General features: G+C 35.9%; 1 protein-coding gene across 7 annotated transcripts in view; it reads left to right on the top strand.

Annotated features, from left to right (window-relative positions):
- The first annotated feature begins 3001 nt into the window (after nt 1–3001).
- Nucleotides 3002–15000, top strand: part of LOC124954624 (knirps-related protein-like) — a 15433-nt gene continuing 3434 nt past the window's right edge. For 2 of the 7 annotated variants that reach the window (XM_047507836.1, XM_047507830.1), the window contains exons 1-2: nt 3636–4423; nt 12169–12246. In XM_047507836.1, coding sequence (XP_047363792.1) covers nt 12169–12246 — 78 coding nt within the window. In that variant the 5' untranslated portion in view covers nt 3636–4423. Of the gene's footprint in view, nt 3137–3635; nt 4424–4474; nt 5265–12168; nt 12247–15000 lie in introns of those variants that run through there. The other 5 variants (XM_047507831.1, XM_047507834.1, XM_047507833.1 and 2 more) reach the window with 5 other exon arrangements.

Genomic DNA, 15000 nt, shown 5'->3' with positions numbered 1-15000 from the left:
GATAGTAAGCATTATAATTCGTTTTATTAGATACTTTTTCGATCTCAGGCTAACTGTCGCAGCATTTTTTTCTCCCCCTACCTCTCTCACTGTCTCTCTATTTTAATCACATATACCTACGTGTCCTTTTCACCCTCATTATACTTAAAAAGAAATAACAAAAATAAAAAAGGAAGAAAAAAGCGAATAAACGAAGGTACCTTAAGAGGAATGTTTTACTAGAGGACACATTTTACTGCATAGAAATTGAAAGTAAAAAAAATACAACGTGATCTATAGTATGGACAAGAACGGTAAAGACTATAATCGATTGTAAAACAATAAAATTGAGACATCGGGGGACCCTTAATTTAGGAAATTTTTAGTATTTAGAAGATTTTTTAATTTTCTACGAAACGTATCTCCTAACGTTGTAGCTTTTAATAAGTTTTCTAAATAACGTTATTCCGAATTGAAATAAAACATACGAAGTCTTTCAAAGTTGCAAATCATTTTTTACATTAGCTTTTTATTACATATATATATATATATTTTTTTTTTTTTTTAATAATCCGTAATAATAACATTCCTCGAATTACCGTTAATAATTTCGGCAAACGGATTATTCTGCCATAAATCGAAATATTTTTATTTTTTATTTTCCGCGTCCATATTTATTTTATATTTATAATAAATATTTTACTAACACCGATCGATCGATCAATTGACCAATTTCAAATTTATCTTTAGATTATTTCGTTAAGAAATTTTTTCTTTTTTTTTTCTTTTTTTTTTTCATTTGATTTATTTTCGACAATATTATCAACGACAAGGAATAAAGGAATATTTTTTTTCTAAACATACATATAAATAAATTCTTTGAAATTTACTTCGGTCCTTTACGGTTTTGTCTCTCTCTCTCTCCTTCTCTCTCGCGTGCACGCATACACGTTGTTTCGACGAATGACGCATTCTCAAAGATTAGAGTCGATTCGTCGAGTAAAAGCGTGCGACGAAGTCCCGGTTATCGTTTTAATACCTACATTTAGTTAATTACGGCTTCATCGCCGTGGGCCAAATCGCAATGAAACTCACGAACGTCGCTAATTACCACGAAAGCCCAGGGGCCTTTCTATCAAGTCGTTTTAAAATTTGATAGTAATTCCGTAGCGAAACTATCATGTAAAAAAAAAAAAGAAAAAAAAACATATATATATATATATACACATACGAAAAATATATACGCACACGAGAATATACATATTTAATATGTGTGTCAATTGTATAAATACGTCATATATGTTAAATAGATGTATAATATATTTATAAGAGAATTCCTTTAGATTTGTACAAATTTACGATAATTTCTTTCGAGGGAAGAGGAGAAAATAAACGAAGGAAAAAGAAAAAAAAAAAAAAAAAAAATAAACGAACGAACGAATGAAATCGCAAAGCTAAAGTTTTCGATTAGCTTTGAATTAATGGATAAAAATGGTTAAACGTTTAAAATTCGTTCATATAAAGACCCGACATAATAATTAAGAATCTTTCGAAACTCATAAGACGAAAACGATGTCGACTGCTCGTTTGCAATAGTTCGAGATACGATTAAGAGGGGAAAATGAGAACTTCTTAGCGATTTGTAAGTTAAACGTAGAGAAATAGAGTGAGAGCGTTTAGGTGAAAGAGAAAAAGGAAGAAAAAAGTAAAAGAAAAGTAAAGAAAATGACAAAAGATACTTCGAAATTCGACGATGTATCCTCTTATCGTCATCTTATCGTTATGAATTCGTGATAACACGGTTGCACTTGGAGATATTACCGTCACGGTTCGAAACTTTCAGGGACGTAGAGAAGAGAGCGACGTAAGGAGCATGTAATTAGGCGTCTTCGTTCGAATAAGAAACGTCGACGTATGACGTCGATCGAAAGAAACTTCTGACTTTATTAAATCCTGACCAACTCAACGCGTTCTTTCGAAAGAAATCAGTTAGCTTATCTCGTGCGCGTGTTTCTTTGGAAATTCCAATCTATTTCGATTTCGTGCGACACGAAACTCGTCCACACGACAAAATAAAAGCCAAAAGAAAGTAAAAGAAAAAGGAAAGAGAAAAGTTTATACTATGATGGATTCGTCTACCAAGAATCAAATCGATTTCGATTCTGGTGATAACTAAGACGATAAGACGAACAAAACGTACACGACGAAGAAACGCATCACGTTACATAAAAGGACCTTAGGCAAGTCATTCCGTATAGCGTATGGAGGTCAAGCGTAATGCTTGCCAACGTACATATGAGACTTTCCCACGTTCCGTCTACCAAAACGTACACCCATGAAATTATTCCTCAACGACGTATCCGCGAGAAACCAATTTCTTCGAGAGAGGACGATGGGAGATTTATTCGTAGGAATAAACTAACCACGTTTCCTACGATCAACGGCGATCAAACAATTTTCTTACGAAATATTTCACGACGTCGGAAAAGAAGCAGAAAAATTGAAGAAAGAGTAAAAGTAAAAGAAAAAGAAAAAGGAAGAAACATCGAAAAAGGAACAACTTTTATCGAATTTCTATATCTATAAGTAATATAACAAACGGGAATGTCATTGATAATGACGAAAAACTAAGATGTAAGAGAAAAAATTCAAAAACCAAATATTAGATTAAGTACAACGTAGTAAGATAAATCTTTTAGTAAATCAATAAATAATGAATGTTCTTTCGAAATAAAAAAGATGTAAATAAAAAGGAAAAATAGAGAGAGAGAGAGAGAGATGGAGAATCACGGTGATTTCGTCTAGGAAGAAAAAAGATATAAAAAAAGAGAAATAAAAAAAGAGAAAGAGAAAGAGAAAGAGAAGGAGATAGAAAAGGATAGAAGAGGTAAGAAGAAGAAGGAGAGAGGGACAGCGCAACGAGGCCCCTCCCTTCTACCCCCTCTCCTAGCTAAAAGAGAGGATCCCTCCGGTGTGAGGTCCCCCACCAAAGCCACCGAGAGAGGACCTGCGGCCCACCTGTGCCCGCCGAGCGGATGGACCCTGCACGCTTCTCCGACTCGGCACACAGTGTGCCCATAAGGCCCATTCGAGCTATACTTACGAGAACGCGCGCGCGACCGGGAGCGAGCAAGCAAGCGAGCAAACGAACGAACAAGTAAGCAAACGAACGAACGAACGAACGAACGAACGAACGAACGAACGAACGAACGAGCGGGACAGCAGAAAATCATCAGAGGTGGGGGCCGATTCAAGAATCGACGTGGACACCCTCACCTTCCAAAGTCATTCACCTAACGGTCATCGTCGGATCGAGCATCTTCTTCTTCTTCTTCTTCCTCTTCTTCTTCCTCTTCTTCTTCTTCTTATTATTATTATTATTATTATTGTTGTTGTTGTTGTTGTTGTTGTTGTTGTTGTTATTATTGTTATTATTATTTTCAACGTCGTGTGTTCCTCTTTTCTTTTTTTTTTTATTTTTACTACCATTCTTACTTTTCTTTCCGAACGTCAATGAATTTTTTTCCCTTCGTTTAATTTCTTGATTCTTTCTTCTGCCTAATTTCTTTTTTTGCTTTTTTTTTTTCTTTTTTTTTTTTTTTTTTTTTTTTTTTTTTTTTTTTTTTTTTTTTTTAACCAACGAAAAACACGAGGGGAAAAAAAGAAGAAGAGGAGAGAACAGATAAAAAAAACAGGAAGAAGAGGAGACGAGTGTCGAAACGAAGTGTGATATTGCGGAAGAGAGCGAAAAAAGGAAAAGGAAAACAAGAAAAAGAAAGAACAAGGGAAAGACTTCGTTCGTTCGTTCGTTACTCTTCTTATTTTTTTTTTTTTTTTTGTTTCTTCTTTTAATTCAATTTAATTTAATTTTATTTTTGTTCGTTCGCGTTCTCCAATAGTAAAACGGATAAATACAAAATACACTTGTGTAAAGAGTCTCGTCACGTGCTCTCGATTCGGTTGATAACAGTGAATTATCATTGGATATCAGGACAAGGTGAGGTGGACGCAGAGTGATCGAAAAGAGAGAGAGGAGAAGAGGATCGGAAGTTTTCCCTCTCGAAAGTGACTTTTTCCAATATTTGGGATCTGTGATTAATTTTTTCTCTCTCTCTCTCTCTCTAAATAAATAAATAAATAAATAAATAAATATATATATATATATACATATGTATATATACAAATATAAAAGTGAGATTGAAGAAGATATATCTATAGTGCAGAAAGAGAGATAGCGATAGAAATAGAGATAGAAATAGAGATATAAAAAAAAGGAAAGAGAGAGAGAAAGAAAGAGAAAGAGAGAGAAAGAAAGAGAGAGAGAGAGAGAGAGAGATGGAGTATCATCGATGAGAAGATCTACGAACTCGAATGCAACAAGGACGCACGTTGAATGTCGTTAACGTCGATGAACTATTAATCATCATCTTCTAAGATCTTCAAGGTACGTGTCGAATGAGGAAATTATCGTTCTGCTTAACAGATAGAAAGAGAGAGAGAGAGAGAAAGAGTGTGTATGTTTGTGTGAGAAAGAGAGAGAGAGAGAGAAAGAGAGAGAGAGAGAGAGAGAGAGAGAGAGAGAGAGAGAGAGAGAGTGAAACGCAAAGAATTCGTAATTTCGTGCGCATCGCGTTCCCGTGTTAACTCCACGAACGACATTGTATAACAACACACGCGTGCCTGACATTTAATTAATCTCGACGCGCGGAGGCGCGCGGAGAACGTTCTCCCTTTTGATCGAGCAGAAAAAGAGAGAAAGAGAGAGGGAGGGAGAGAGAGAGAGAGAGAGGGAGAGAAGAGAAAAAAGAAGAAAAAAAAAAGAAAGAGGGGAAAAAAACAAACAAAGCCATATATACATATACATATGTGTGTGTGTGTGTTTGTAAATACGTGTGTACTTACGTAGTGCAGTTCGCGAATCGAGAATGCGACTCCTACGACGATCGATCGTTATCGAAATGGGGGGATGGAAGAGGTGAAATAGAGGGGAAAAAGAAGGTGACGTTTTTTTTCGCACGTCGTTTCGCAATTATTCCCGTAGCACTCGGTGATCGCACGTCAACGACTTCGTCAAATACTGACGGGGATGTCTTTGTCTCTGTTAATTCTTCATCATCATCATCATCATCATTATTATTATTATCATCATCATTATCGTCATCATCATCATCATCATCATCATCATCATCATCATCATCATCATCATCGTTTTCTTCTTCTTCTCTTCGATTCGTGACACGAAGGGAAAAGTCGTCACGGTTCGACAGGATCTCAAACGTTATTATGTACGTTCTCGAAGTAACGAGCCCGATAAGAGACCTTTAAAGTCATTTCATCTTTTTTTTTCTCTCTCTCTCTCTCTCTCTCTCTTTCTCTTTCTCTCTCTTTCTCTTCCTATCTCTATTCGTTAGTCAGAGAGTTCAACTCGCCGCGATCGCGGAGCAATTAGTTAATTCTGCTAGACATCGAGTAGATTCGTATCTATCGATGATCTTAATGATATCGAAAGCGTATGATATTCTCACCGTTCTTAGTAGAAGCAAAAGCTTATTACGACGGGAAACGGACGATGAGAAAATATTTATATATTCTCCATCCCTCCCACCCCCCTCTCTCTCTCTCTTCCCCCTTCCTCTCCCTCAATCTCCCTTCCTCTGCCTCTCTCTCTCTCTCTCTCTCTCTCTCTCTCTCTCTCTTTAGTACTCTAATAAAATATACATTCTTACATGTATATAATATATATATGTATATACATTATTGTTCAATTTATTGTATAAACAACGTAAACGTAGGATAAAAACGTAAGTTCGAAGATTAATTTTCGGGAAGAATATAATAATAATAACAATAATAACTATAACAACAACAAAAATAATATTAATAATAATAATGACGATGATAATAATAATGATGATGATCGCTACGTTAACGATATAGAATAAATACGATATGTAATCGTACGTAGGTATATATATGCATATATATATATATATATATATATATATATATATATATATATATAAAAGACACGTGAAAATAGATTTTTCCTTGGCGTTTCTAGTCGAGCATATCGGATCATCGAGAATACATAGAGATAAGGTAGGGTAATAATACGATCGACGAGGCGGCAAGAATAGAATATCGTATAACTGCATCGTTTGCGGTGCGAAGGCCGCGCGCGGCACCACGCGTTGCGGAACGCTCGTTTCGTTCTTTCGTTTTACGAAAGACCGGAAGTCGCTCTCCGCGAACTGGATCGCGCGCCGTTTTGCGAAGATGAGAGATTATGATATACGTACATATATATTTATATTATTTATATATATATATATATTTATATGCGCTCACGCGCACATACATACACACATATACATATGCGAGTAACATGAGCTAGTAATTATCAATTTGAATATTGAATTAAACATTTTGTTTCCTTTTCTTTCTTTTCTTTCCTTTTCTTTTTTTTTCTTTTTTTTTTTTTTTTTTTTTTTTTTTTCTTTACTTTTTATCGTTCGACACGAAATATAATAACGATCGATGAGTTTTATTTTTGTTACAAAAAAAAAAGGAATGAGGGAAAAAAAATATAAAGAAAAAAAAAACGCAACGGCAATGGAAAATTTATTTCGAAATATAGAAAATCTTAATATCGGATTAAAATCAGTTTATTCTCGTGACGATTTATTCGCATCAAAGGATTTAAGACGTAAGTACTTAGTTATGTTGGCCGTCGGCAAGGTTTAAATGCTCTCGGGAAACAGGCGTAATATACAATACACTCTGCTTTAACGGCACTTTCATTCTTTATCATTATACGATTGTCCCTGATAATTAAAGTTTTTCTTGACGGACCGAACATATGTGTGTGTGTGTGTGTGTGTGTGCGTGTGTGTGCGTGTGGAAAGAAGTGGTGGATGAGAATGAGAGTGGGTGGGGGACAAAGGAAAGGAGATAAAAAGGTAAAAAAAGAAAAAGAAAAGAGGGGAAAAAATGGAAAGAAAAAAAAAACAAAAAAAGAAAAAGAAGAAGAAGAAAAAAAATGACCTGCCGCGCTAGACAAGGGCCTAAAAAAAAGATGTATAGGAGGCTATTTTTTTCTCACGTCTTATTTTTTACTACGACCGAGTAAATAGAAAAAAAAGAGGGGTCGTCGTCGGCGGTTATTTTTCGTCGATAATAAAAAGTCGAATGTCCTTCGTATGGATTACGCAAAAAGTTCATTCGGAACCATCTCTCTTTCTCTTTTTTACGGTACTTTTTTCTTTTTTCTCCATTGATCCCATAACAATGCGTACGCATGTTTTCACGAGTATCTATCTTTTTTCCTCTACTTTTTTCTTTTTTTTCATATTCCTTTTTTTACCCTCGCCGTTAAGAAAAGTGAGAGAGAGAGAGAAAGAGAAAACGGCGAAGGTAAAGGTTCGCGTCACCGTCAGCTGAAAAAGATGTTGCAAGTTCGTCACCCTCCGTCGTAAAAAAAGAAGAGAAAGAAAAGAGAGAGAGAGAGAGAGAGAGAGAGAGAGAGAGAGACAGAGAGAGAGAGAGAAGGGGAAAAAAGGAAAAAAAAAGTTTTCGAGGCCTTGGTCATCACGTGATTTTCCTTACCTTTTCCAAAAATAATAATAAGGTACATATTTTTTAATGCACGTACTAAAATGTCCAACAGAATCGAAGCTCGTAAACATTAAATATTAGATAAAAAAAAAAAAAGCTGTCTTCAAACGTAACGTTTTTTTTTTTTTTTTTTTTCATTTTTTTCATTTTTTCTTTTCTTTTCACTTTCCCCACCATTCTCATTCCCGTTTTCTCTCTTTCTCTCTCTCTCTCTCTCTCTCTCTTCCCCCTCTTACTCTTACTCTTACTCTCTTTCTCTCTTTCTCTGTCCGTTCGTCTCTTTCTATCTTTTCTGCGTAAGTTACGACCTTTAATCGCCGCGATTAAAGTGCGCCTCTCATTACGTCTCCTTCGGCTCGACTCAAAGTTATTTTAAGAAACGACATGACGAGCAAGGAATCCTTCATCCGGAATCGTTGTGCAATACTCATCGAGTTTACTATCTTAGACGAAGACGCGGACGATGAGTACGACGACGAAGACGACAATGATTAGATGATTTCTTGCTTTTAATGCATCGGATTCGCGGAAAAGGAATAAAAGATCATTTTGGGTCGCGTCCGAGTGTAAAGTCGATCGAATCCGGATCTCTTGGATTATTATCGAGAATGAAGAAGAAAAAGAAGAAGGAGAAGAAGAAGAAGAAAAAGAAGAAGAAGGCTTCGAGGGACGTTGAACCTGAGAGGCTCTTGGCGTTGCGAGATCGTCAATCAACGCGATTCTTTCCGTCGACGTGAAGAAACAGAAAGAGAGAGAGAGAGAGAGAGAAAGAGAATGAGATGGATAGATAGAAAGAGAGAGAAGAAGCGAGGGTGTTGGGGGCTGTTTTATCGAGAAGGTCAACGCGAGAAAGGAGGACGAGAGGCATATCTTCGATATGATTCCCTTTGAACGTTGGAAAATAAGCTGCCGTGATCGTTAGCATCCAGTTGCTGATCGAGAGAGAGAGAGAGAGAGAGAGAGAGAGAGAGAGAGAGAGAGAGAGATGGCTGCAAGCCGACAGCCAGAAGTCGCTACGATTCTCACGGCTCTCTCTTAAGCGAGGATCGCGCAACGACGACGTCGATGATCCTCGGTGATCTTGACGATGATCGCCGGTGTCGGCGTCGTCGCGATCCATTCTCGACGATAATCGAGAACGCTTATTACCAAGAGAACGCGCGCGCGCGTTTAACGAAGGCCGAGACCAAGCAGCGAATCGATCCTTCGGCCGATTTCAAACGCTTTGACGTACTTTCGAATTAACGTAATAAGAAGAACGGTATGCTTACTTAGAAAGAGAGAGAGAGAGAGAAAGAGATTATAAAAATAGTGTTGAGAACATTTCTATCATTTGTCGTTCTCTGTTTTGTATACTTAAATACTTATTCACTTACTACCACTTTTATCTCTCGTCTTTCTTTATCTTTTTCTTTCCTTTTTTATTTTCTTTTTTTTTTCCTATTCTGTTTTGTTCTTTTGGTTTTTTTGATTTTTTTCTGTATCATTTTTTGTTTTGTTTTGTTTTGTTTCTTTCTTTTTTTAAGACCAAATAGAATTTCAATTTTAATATAATTATTTATTTAAAAGTATTGATCGTAAGTCCAATCAAAAGTGCAACGATGTGTTATAGAGAGAGAGAGAGAGAGAGAGAGAGAGAGAGAGAGAGAGAGAGAGAAAGAGAGATTCGGATCGAGATCGAAAAGTTTTCAATCGAAATCGAGCGAATCGAGAGAACGATTTCGAAGAAGGCGAGACGATCGAACCGCAGCGATTACCACATCCATCTGTTTTTCGCGATGTGAACTCGAAAACGTTCACAAGTCCGTGACAGTGTTCCGTTACGAAAATCTCAGTAAATGAGAGGGTGGAAGAGAGAGAGAAAGAGAGAGAGAGAGAGAGAGAGAGAGAGAAAGAGAGAGAGAGAGAACAATACGAGAAAATAGAACGTATGTACGTAGACAATATACGTACGTAAAGAGAATGATCGATCGATCGATCGATCGATTGCGAACAGATCTATTGTCGATGATTTCAAAGTATACTGAGTAGGAGAATAATAGAAATTGTATGAAAGTCGTTCGTTCATTGATCTGTCCTCGTTGTACTAGTCGTTGTCGTAGTTATAGTAATATAGTGCTTCGTGTTTGAAGGCGGAAAAAGAAAAAAGAAAAAGAAAAAGAAAAAGAAAAGAGAAGAGAAAAACGAAAAAAAAAAAAAAAACAAGAAAAAATAAAAAAGAAAGAAAATAATCGAAGGCGGAATTAAAATTACACGCGTAGGAACGTCGTTTCTGGTACGAAACTATGCTCGGCTACGTTCGGCTCAGAGCTCGAACGAGAAGTGTCAACGACTGTGGGGTGTAGGTCAGGAGAGAGAGACTCCGTTGATCAAACATTCGATGTCTCTTCCATTAGCTAAGATTTACTTTCCCATTTAGCGACAGTCCGTCATGTATGAAAGTCGTCGAAAGAGAGCCTACGAGGGAACGTAACGTACTCTGGCACGTACGTGCGTATCTCTACCTACACGCGTACATACATATATGTATGTATGTATGTATGTATATATGTGTATATGAGCATGTGTATGTGTATGTGTATGTGTATGTATTTGTGTTTGTGCGTGTATGCGCGTGTGTATATGTATATATGTGTGTGTGTGTGTGTGTATGTGTGCGAATGTTAGTGTATATACGTACATAGACGAGATACGTATACTTCGAGCCAAACACGTATGTGGGTCATCACTATTGTCCCATATTTCTTAACAATCTTAACTTTTGACATTCGCCCGTTGAACGAACGACGAATAGGGATCAAAAGAAGACCATTTACAAAGAGAGACAGAGAGATAATAGAATTTTAAATTTTTCAAATGAAAAGATACATCAGTACCATCGATAACTTAAATAACGTAGAAAATAACGGAAGTAAGAAAAAGAATGATAAAAAAAAGAGAGAAGGAAGGAAGAAAGGAAGGAAAAAAAAGATAGATAGATAATTAAACGATTAATAAGATATGGTGAGATACGATACGTTTTAATAATAACTTTGTTAATTGGATGTGAAATATGATAAACGATATTCCTTGAAAAAGAAAAAGAAAAAAAAAAAAGAAAGAAAGAAAAAAAGAAATGATCTGATATCTGTCAGTGCGAAAAATAATTTATAACGTTGATTATAAATTTTCTATAGATATGTTAAAATTCTAATCATGCAATACAATGTTAAATTCTAAATCAAGGTAAAATCGTCGATGTGTGAAAAGGAGGAGGATCGAGAGTAAATCGCGTTGCGTTTTCCGGATGGGCGATCGAAAGAAGGCAAAAAAAAAAAAGATCTCGGCGTAAACGTAGAAAGGACATTGAGATAGAGAGATAGAGAGAGAGAGAGAGAGAGAGAAAGAGAAAGAAAGAGAGAGAGAGAGAGAGAGAGAGAAAAGAAAAGAAAAAAGAAAAGAGAGGGCAAAAAAAGGAAGGAAAAAGAGGAGAAAGAAAGAAAGAAAGAAAAAAAAAAAGCAACCGTGCACAAGAGTTTTCCGCTCGTTGAACGTAACACGCACCGCTTTGCCACGATTCAGCGATTCGCGCGCGCCAAGCGCAAAGAGCTCCGACTATTGCACAATCGCGAGACTCTTCTATTTCCCAATCGTGTACGCGATCATGGTGTCTATTCGGTTTGTAATAGCGACCGATAAAATTCGTCACTTTCAAAGTTTATCAAAATAATAATAATAATAATAATAATGATGATGATAATAATAGTAATAATAATAACAATAATTAATCGATCTCCATTCATCGAGTGACTCATTTAACGAAATCGATTAAACGAAGAAATATTTTTCTTCTTTTTCTTTTCTTTTTTTCTTTCTTTCTTTTTTTTTTTTTTTTTGAAGTTAGAAAAATTTTTAATATCGATATTCATCTTAATGAAATAATTAATTACACAATCCCATGATAAACATCAGTTCGTATTAATTATATTGGCAAATATTTCCGAAAAAAAGAAAGAAAAAAAGAAAGAAAAAAAGGGAAAAAAAAGGAAAAAAGAATAAGAATTAACCTTGACGATTATTACGAAAAAAGAAAAGAGAAAAAATACGAGATAGGAGGCAAAAGAGAGAGAGAGAGAGAGAGAGAGAGAGAGAGAGAATAAATAAATGGAAAAAAAAAAGAAAACAAAAACAAAAAGATTAGAAAGTCTTAGAACGATATATCGTAGCTCCGGCACTCTCGATGGATTTAACTCGAAAGGAATCACGCTCTTCCGAGCGTCCCATCGTTGTTTGAATAAAGTGAAAAAATAAACACTTTAGTTTCTACAAATAAGTCGCATAAAAGCGTCCGTCGTACACCACCTCTTTCATAATTCTCCGATGTATTTGTACATTTATATTCAATCGTTTATATTTTCGTGCGCGTCTTCGCGTGCGTCTCTCCGTGCGTTTATGTATATATATATATATGTGCGCGCATGTGTTTACGTATGTACATTCTATATGTGTTTGTATATACCTGGGTGTATGAACTCGGGATCATGAACTCGAACGAAATGGCAAATGATGATAAAAGTCCTTCTTCTTTTGTTACAGATGAATCAGCAATGCAAGGTGTGCGGCGAACCCGCGGCTGGCTTCCACTTTGGCGCGTTCACCTGCGAGGGCTGCAAGGTGAGTTTCTTCTCACGAGATCAACAAAAAAAAAAAAGAAAAAAAATAATAATAATAATAATAAAATTAAAAAAAAAATTACAGAAGAGTAGAAAGAGACAGAAAGTGAAAAAGATAGAAAATGAAAGAGGCAAAGACAGAGAGAGAGAGAGAGAGAGAGAGAGAGGAGATTAGCTCGTACAAATTCGCATTGAGTTTTCCTCGCTCGTTCCTAATTCCTCCCACCATTCTAAACCAGCAGCAGTTACTCGCAAACGACGTCGTCGTTCTTTCCCGTGATTTCGCAAAACACCAGCAGCACGACGGCGATCGCTTTCACGACCCGTTCCGTGGCCGAGGTTAAAAGCGTTTGGCCAAGCATGCGTGTCAACCGTGTGGCGGCGGGGGCCACCTGCCCGATCGATTAGAACTGATTAGAAACCTATCGAGAAACTCAATCGTCAAATCAATTTTCTCCAATCGTTTATTATCCTACGATCGGTCTGAACCGATCGAAATTGATTCCTCTTCGACTTAATTTAATCAACTTTTATTTTCATTCAATATACATATATTCGTCTTATATATCCAATTTTATTTACTTATTCATCATTCGTTTATCATTATTCTTACTTCCTTTATTTTTTTTTTTTTTCTTTTCTTTTCCTTTTTCTTTTCTTTTATCTATTTATCTTTTGTTTTCACTTTCTTCATTCGCATTTCATAAATAATAAATGTCTCCATCTTTGGATTGATTTATTTATTTACTTATTTATTTATTTATTGATTTTTTAAACTTCTTCGCGTGTTTAAATCGCAATGAATTTAATTTCGTTAGAAAGGCGAATCATCGGTGTCTGACTTGACTGTAATCTTTCTTTGCTAATCTCTAAAGCGGGGCACGGATCGCGAGTTCTAACTCGAGCGTAAAGCGCGCGATCCTACGTGCAATGGAGGGAGAAAGACAGAATGAGATAGAGAAAAAGAGAGAGAGAGAGAGAGAGAGAGAGAGAGAGAAAGAGAGATAGTGAGAGGGGGTGGGAGAGGAGAAGGGAGAACTGACATGCTACGGTGGGCCTGAAAACGAAAATAACGAAACGAAACAATGTCGAGCTGACGTAACCGTGAACTAGGGCGGAAACAATTGTGGCGGACAAGTGCGAAGCGCCGGAAGCATCGCCTCGAGAGACTCGAACGAAATCGAGAAACGGGTGCACGTGCGCTCGCATCTCTCAGGGCCGTGTTCTCTCATCGTCGATTTTATTTTATTTTATTTTTACTTTTTTTTCCTTTTCTTTTCTTTTCGCTTCGTTTCCTTTCGTTTCGTTTCGTTTCGTTTTCTTCCTTTTCTTTTTGTTTTTCTTTCTCTTTTTTCTTTTTTTTTCTTTTTTTTTTTTTTTTTTTTTTTTTTGTTTTGTTTTTTTCTTTTCACTTCGAATCGATCACATTATAACGAGTATCACGAGCCCGATTTCTATACGTCCAATTTCCATAATTTCTTCTTGATCAGAGATAAACACTGGGAAATATCATTATCATATATATATATATATATATATATTCTTTAAAAATAATATTTACTATATAGCGAAGAAGATGCTACTCGTAGACTTTTAAAAAAGTTTACAAAAAAGAAATTTGCACGAATAAAAAAAAAAGAAATATCCTATTAAACGATAAAATTTAGTAATAGCTTTAATATTTAATTTGACATTCTTTAAACAATATTAACTATCGCGAAGAAGATGAAGCTCGTTAATTTAAAAAAAAAGAAAAAAAAAAAAAATCTACGGAAATGAAATTTGCACGAAAAAGGAAAAAAGGAGTATTCTATTAAATAATAAAGATAAGAATAACCTGTTATTGTATACCATTGCGATGGGAGACCCCTAATCTATTAATGCATAAAGTTGTACGTACGTATAAACGTGTTAATCAAAAATATATGAGTTAAGGAAAAGAAAAAAAAAAAAAAAGGAAAAGGAATCGTTATCATCGTATCAAGTAAAGTCGCGCAACTTTAAAGGAGGACCCGCGTTTGCATAATCCTCCGAGGTGCACTGTGTTCTAGCGAGGTTGATGGAAGAGAGCACGTAATAACGGTAGCATTTTCTCGATTGTGTCATCGCTCCTGAAACGTCGTACTTACACCCCTCTTCAAAGCCCTTCTAAGCATTTACACGAACGTATAATACATTACTACTACTTACTACTACTACTATTACTACTACTATTACTATTACTATTACTACTACTACTAAAAAAAGAGATAGAGAGAAACGACAAGTTAAGAGGACAAGTGGAACGCGAAGCCGGCCCGCCGCCGTCGTGGGTCTCGGCGAAGCGCGCATCGGGATCACTGGGCCGCAGGAAGAGCTCGTTTTCAGGACAAACGAACCAGAAACAATTAATAACATACCGTGTCTATGTATATATATATATATATATATATATGTATTATATACACATATATATTGTATATACGTGTGTTGTATATGTAAAGAAAAAGCGAAAGTGGACAACGTTGCCTTTTTCTAAACATCAACGAGATCTCACCGTTGTGAATCGATTTAATCAACTCGTTTACACTTTGTTAGATAAAATAAGAATACGTACGTGTTAGCTTTGTAATAATTAAAATACAATAACAATAACAAGCAACAAATCTCTAATCATGATACTGTACAAGTTTCGCGAAGGAACAATGTATTAAAGTAATGAATACATTGAAAAGAATTGGACAAATTGTAATAGCAATCTCTTGGTAATAAAGTC

The sequence above is a fragment of the Vespa velutina genome, chromosome 15 (assembly GCF_912470025.1).
Source record: "Vespa velutina chromosome 15, iVesVel2.1, whole genome shotgun sequence".
NCBI classification, from domain to species: domain Eukaryota; kingdom Metazoa; phylum Arthropoda; class Insecta; order Hymenoptera; family Vespidae; genus Vespa; species Vespa velutina.
The sequence above is the reverse complement of the archived record's forward strand: the minus strand, read 5'-3'. Positions and strand labels throughout refer to the sequence as shown.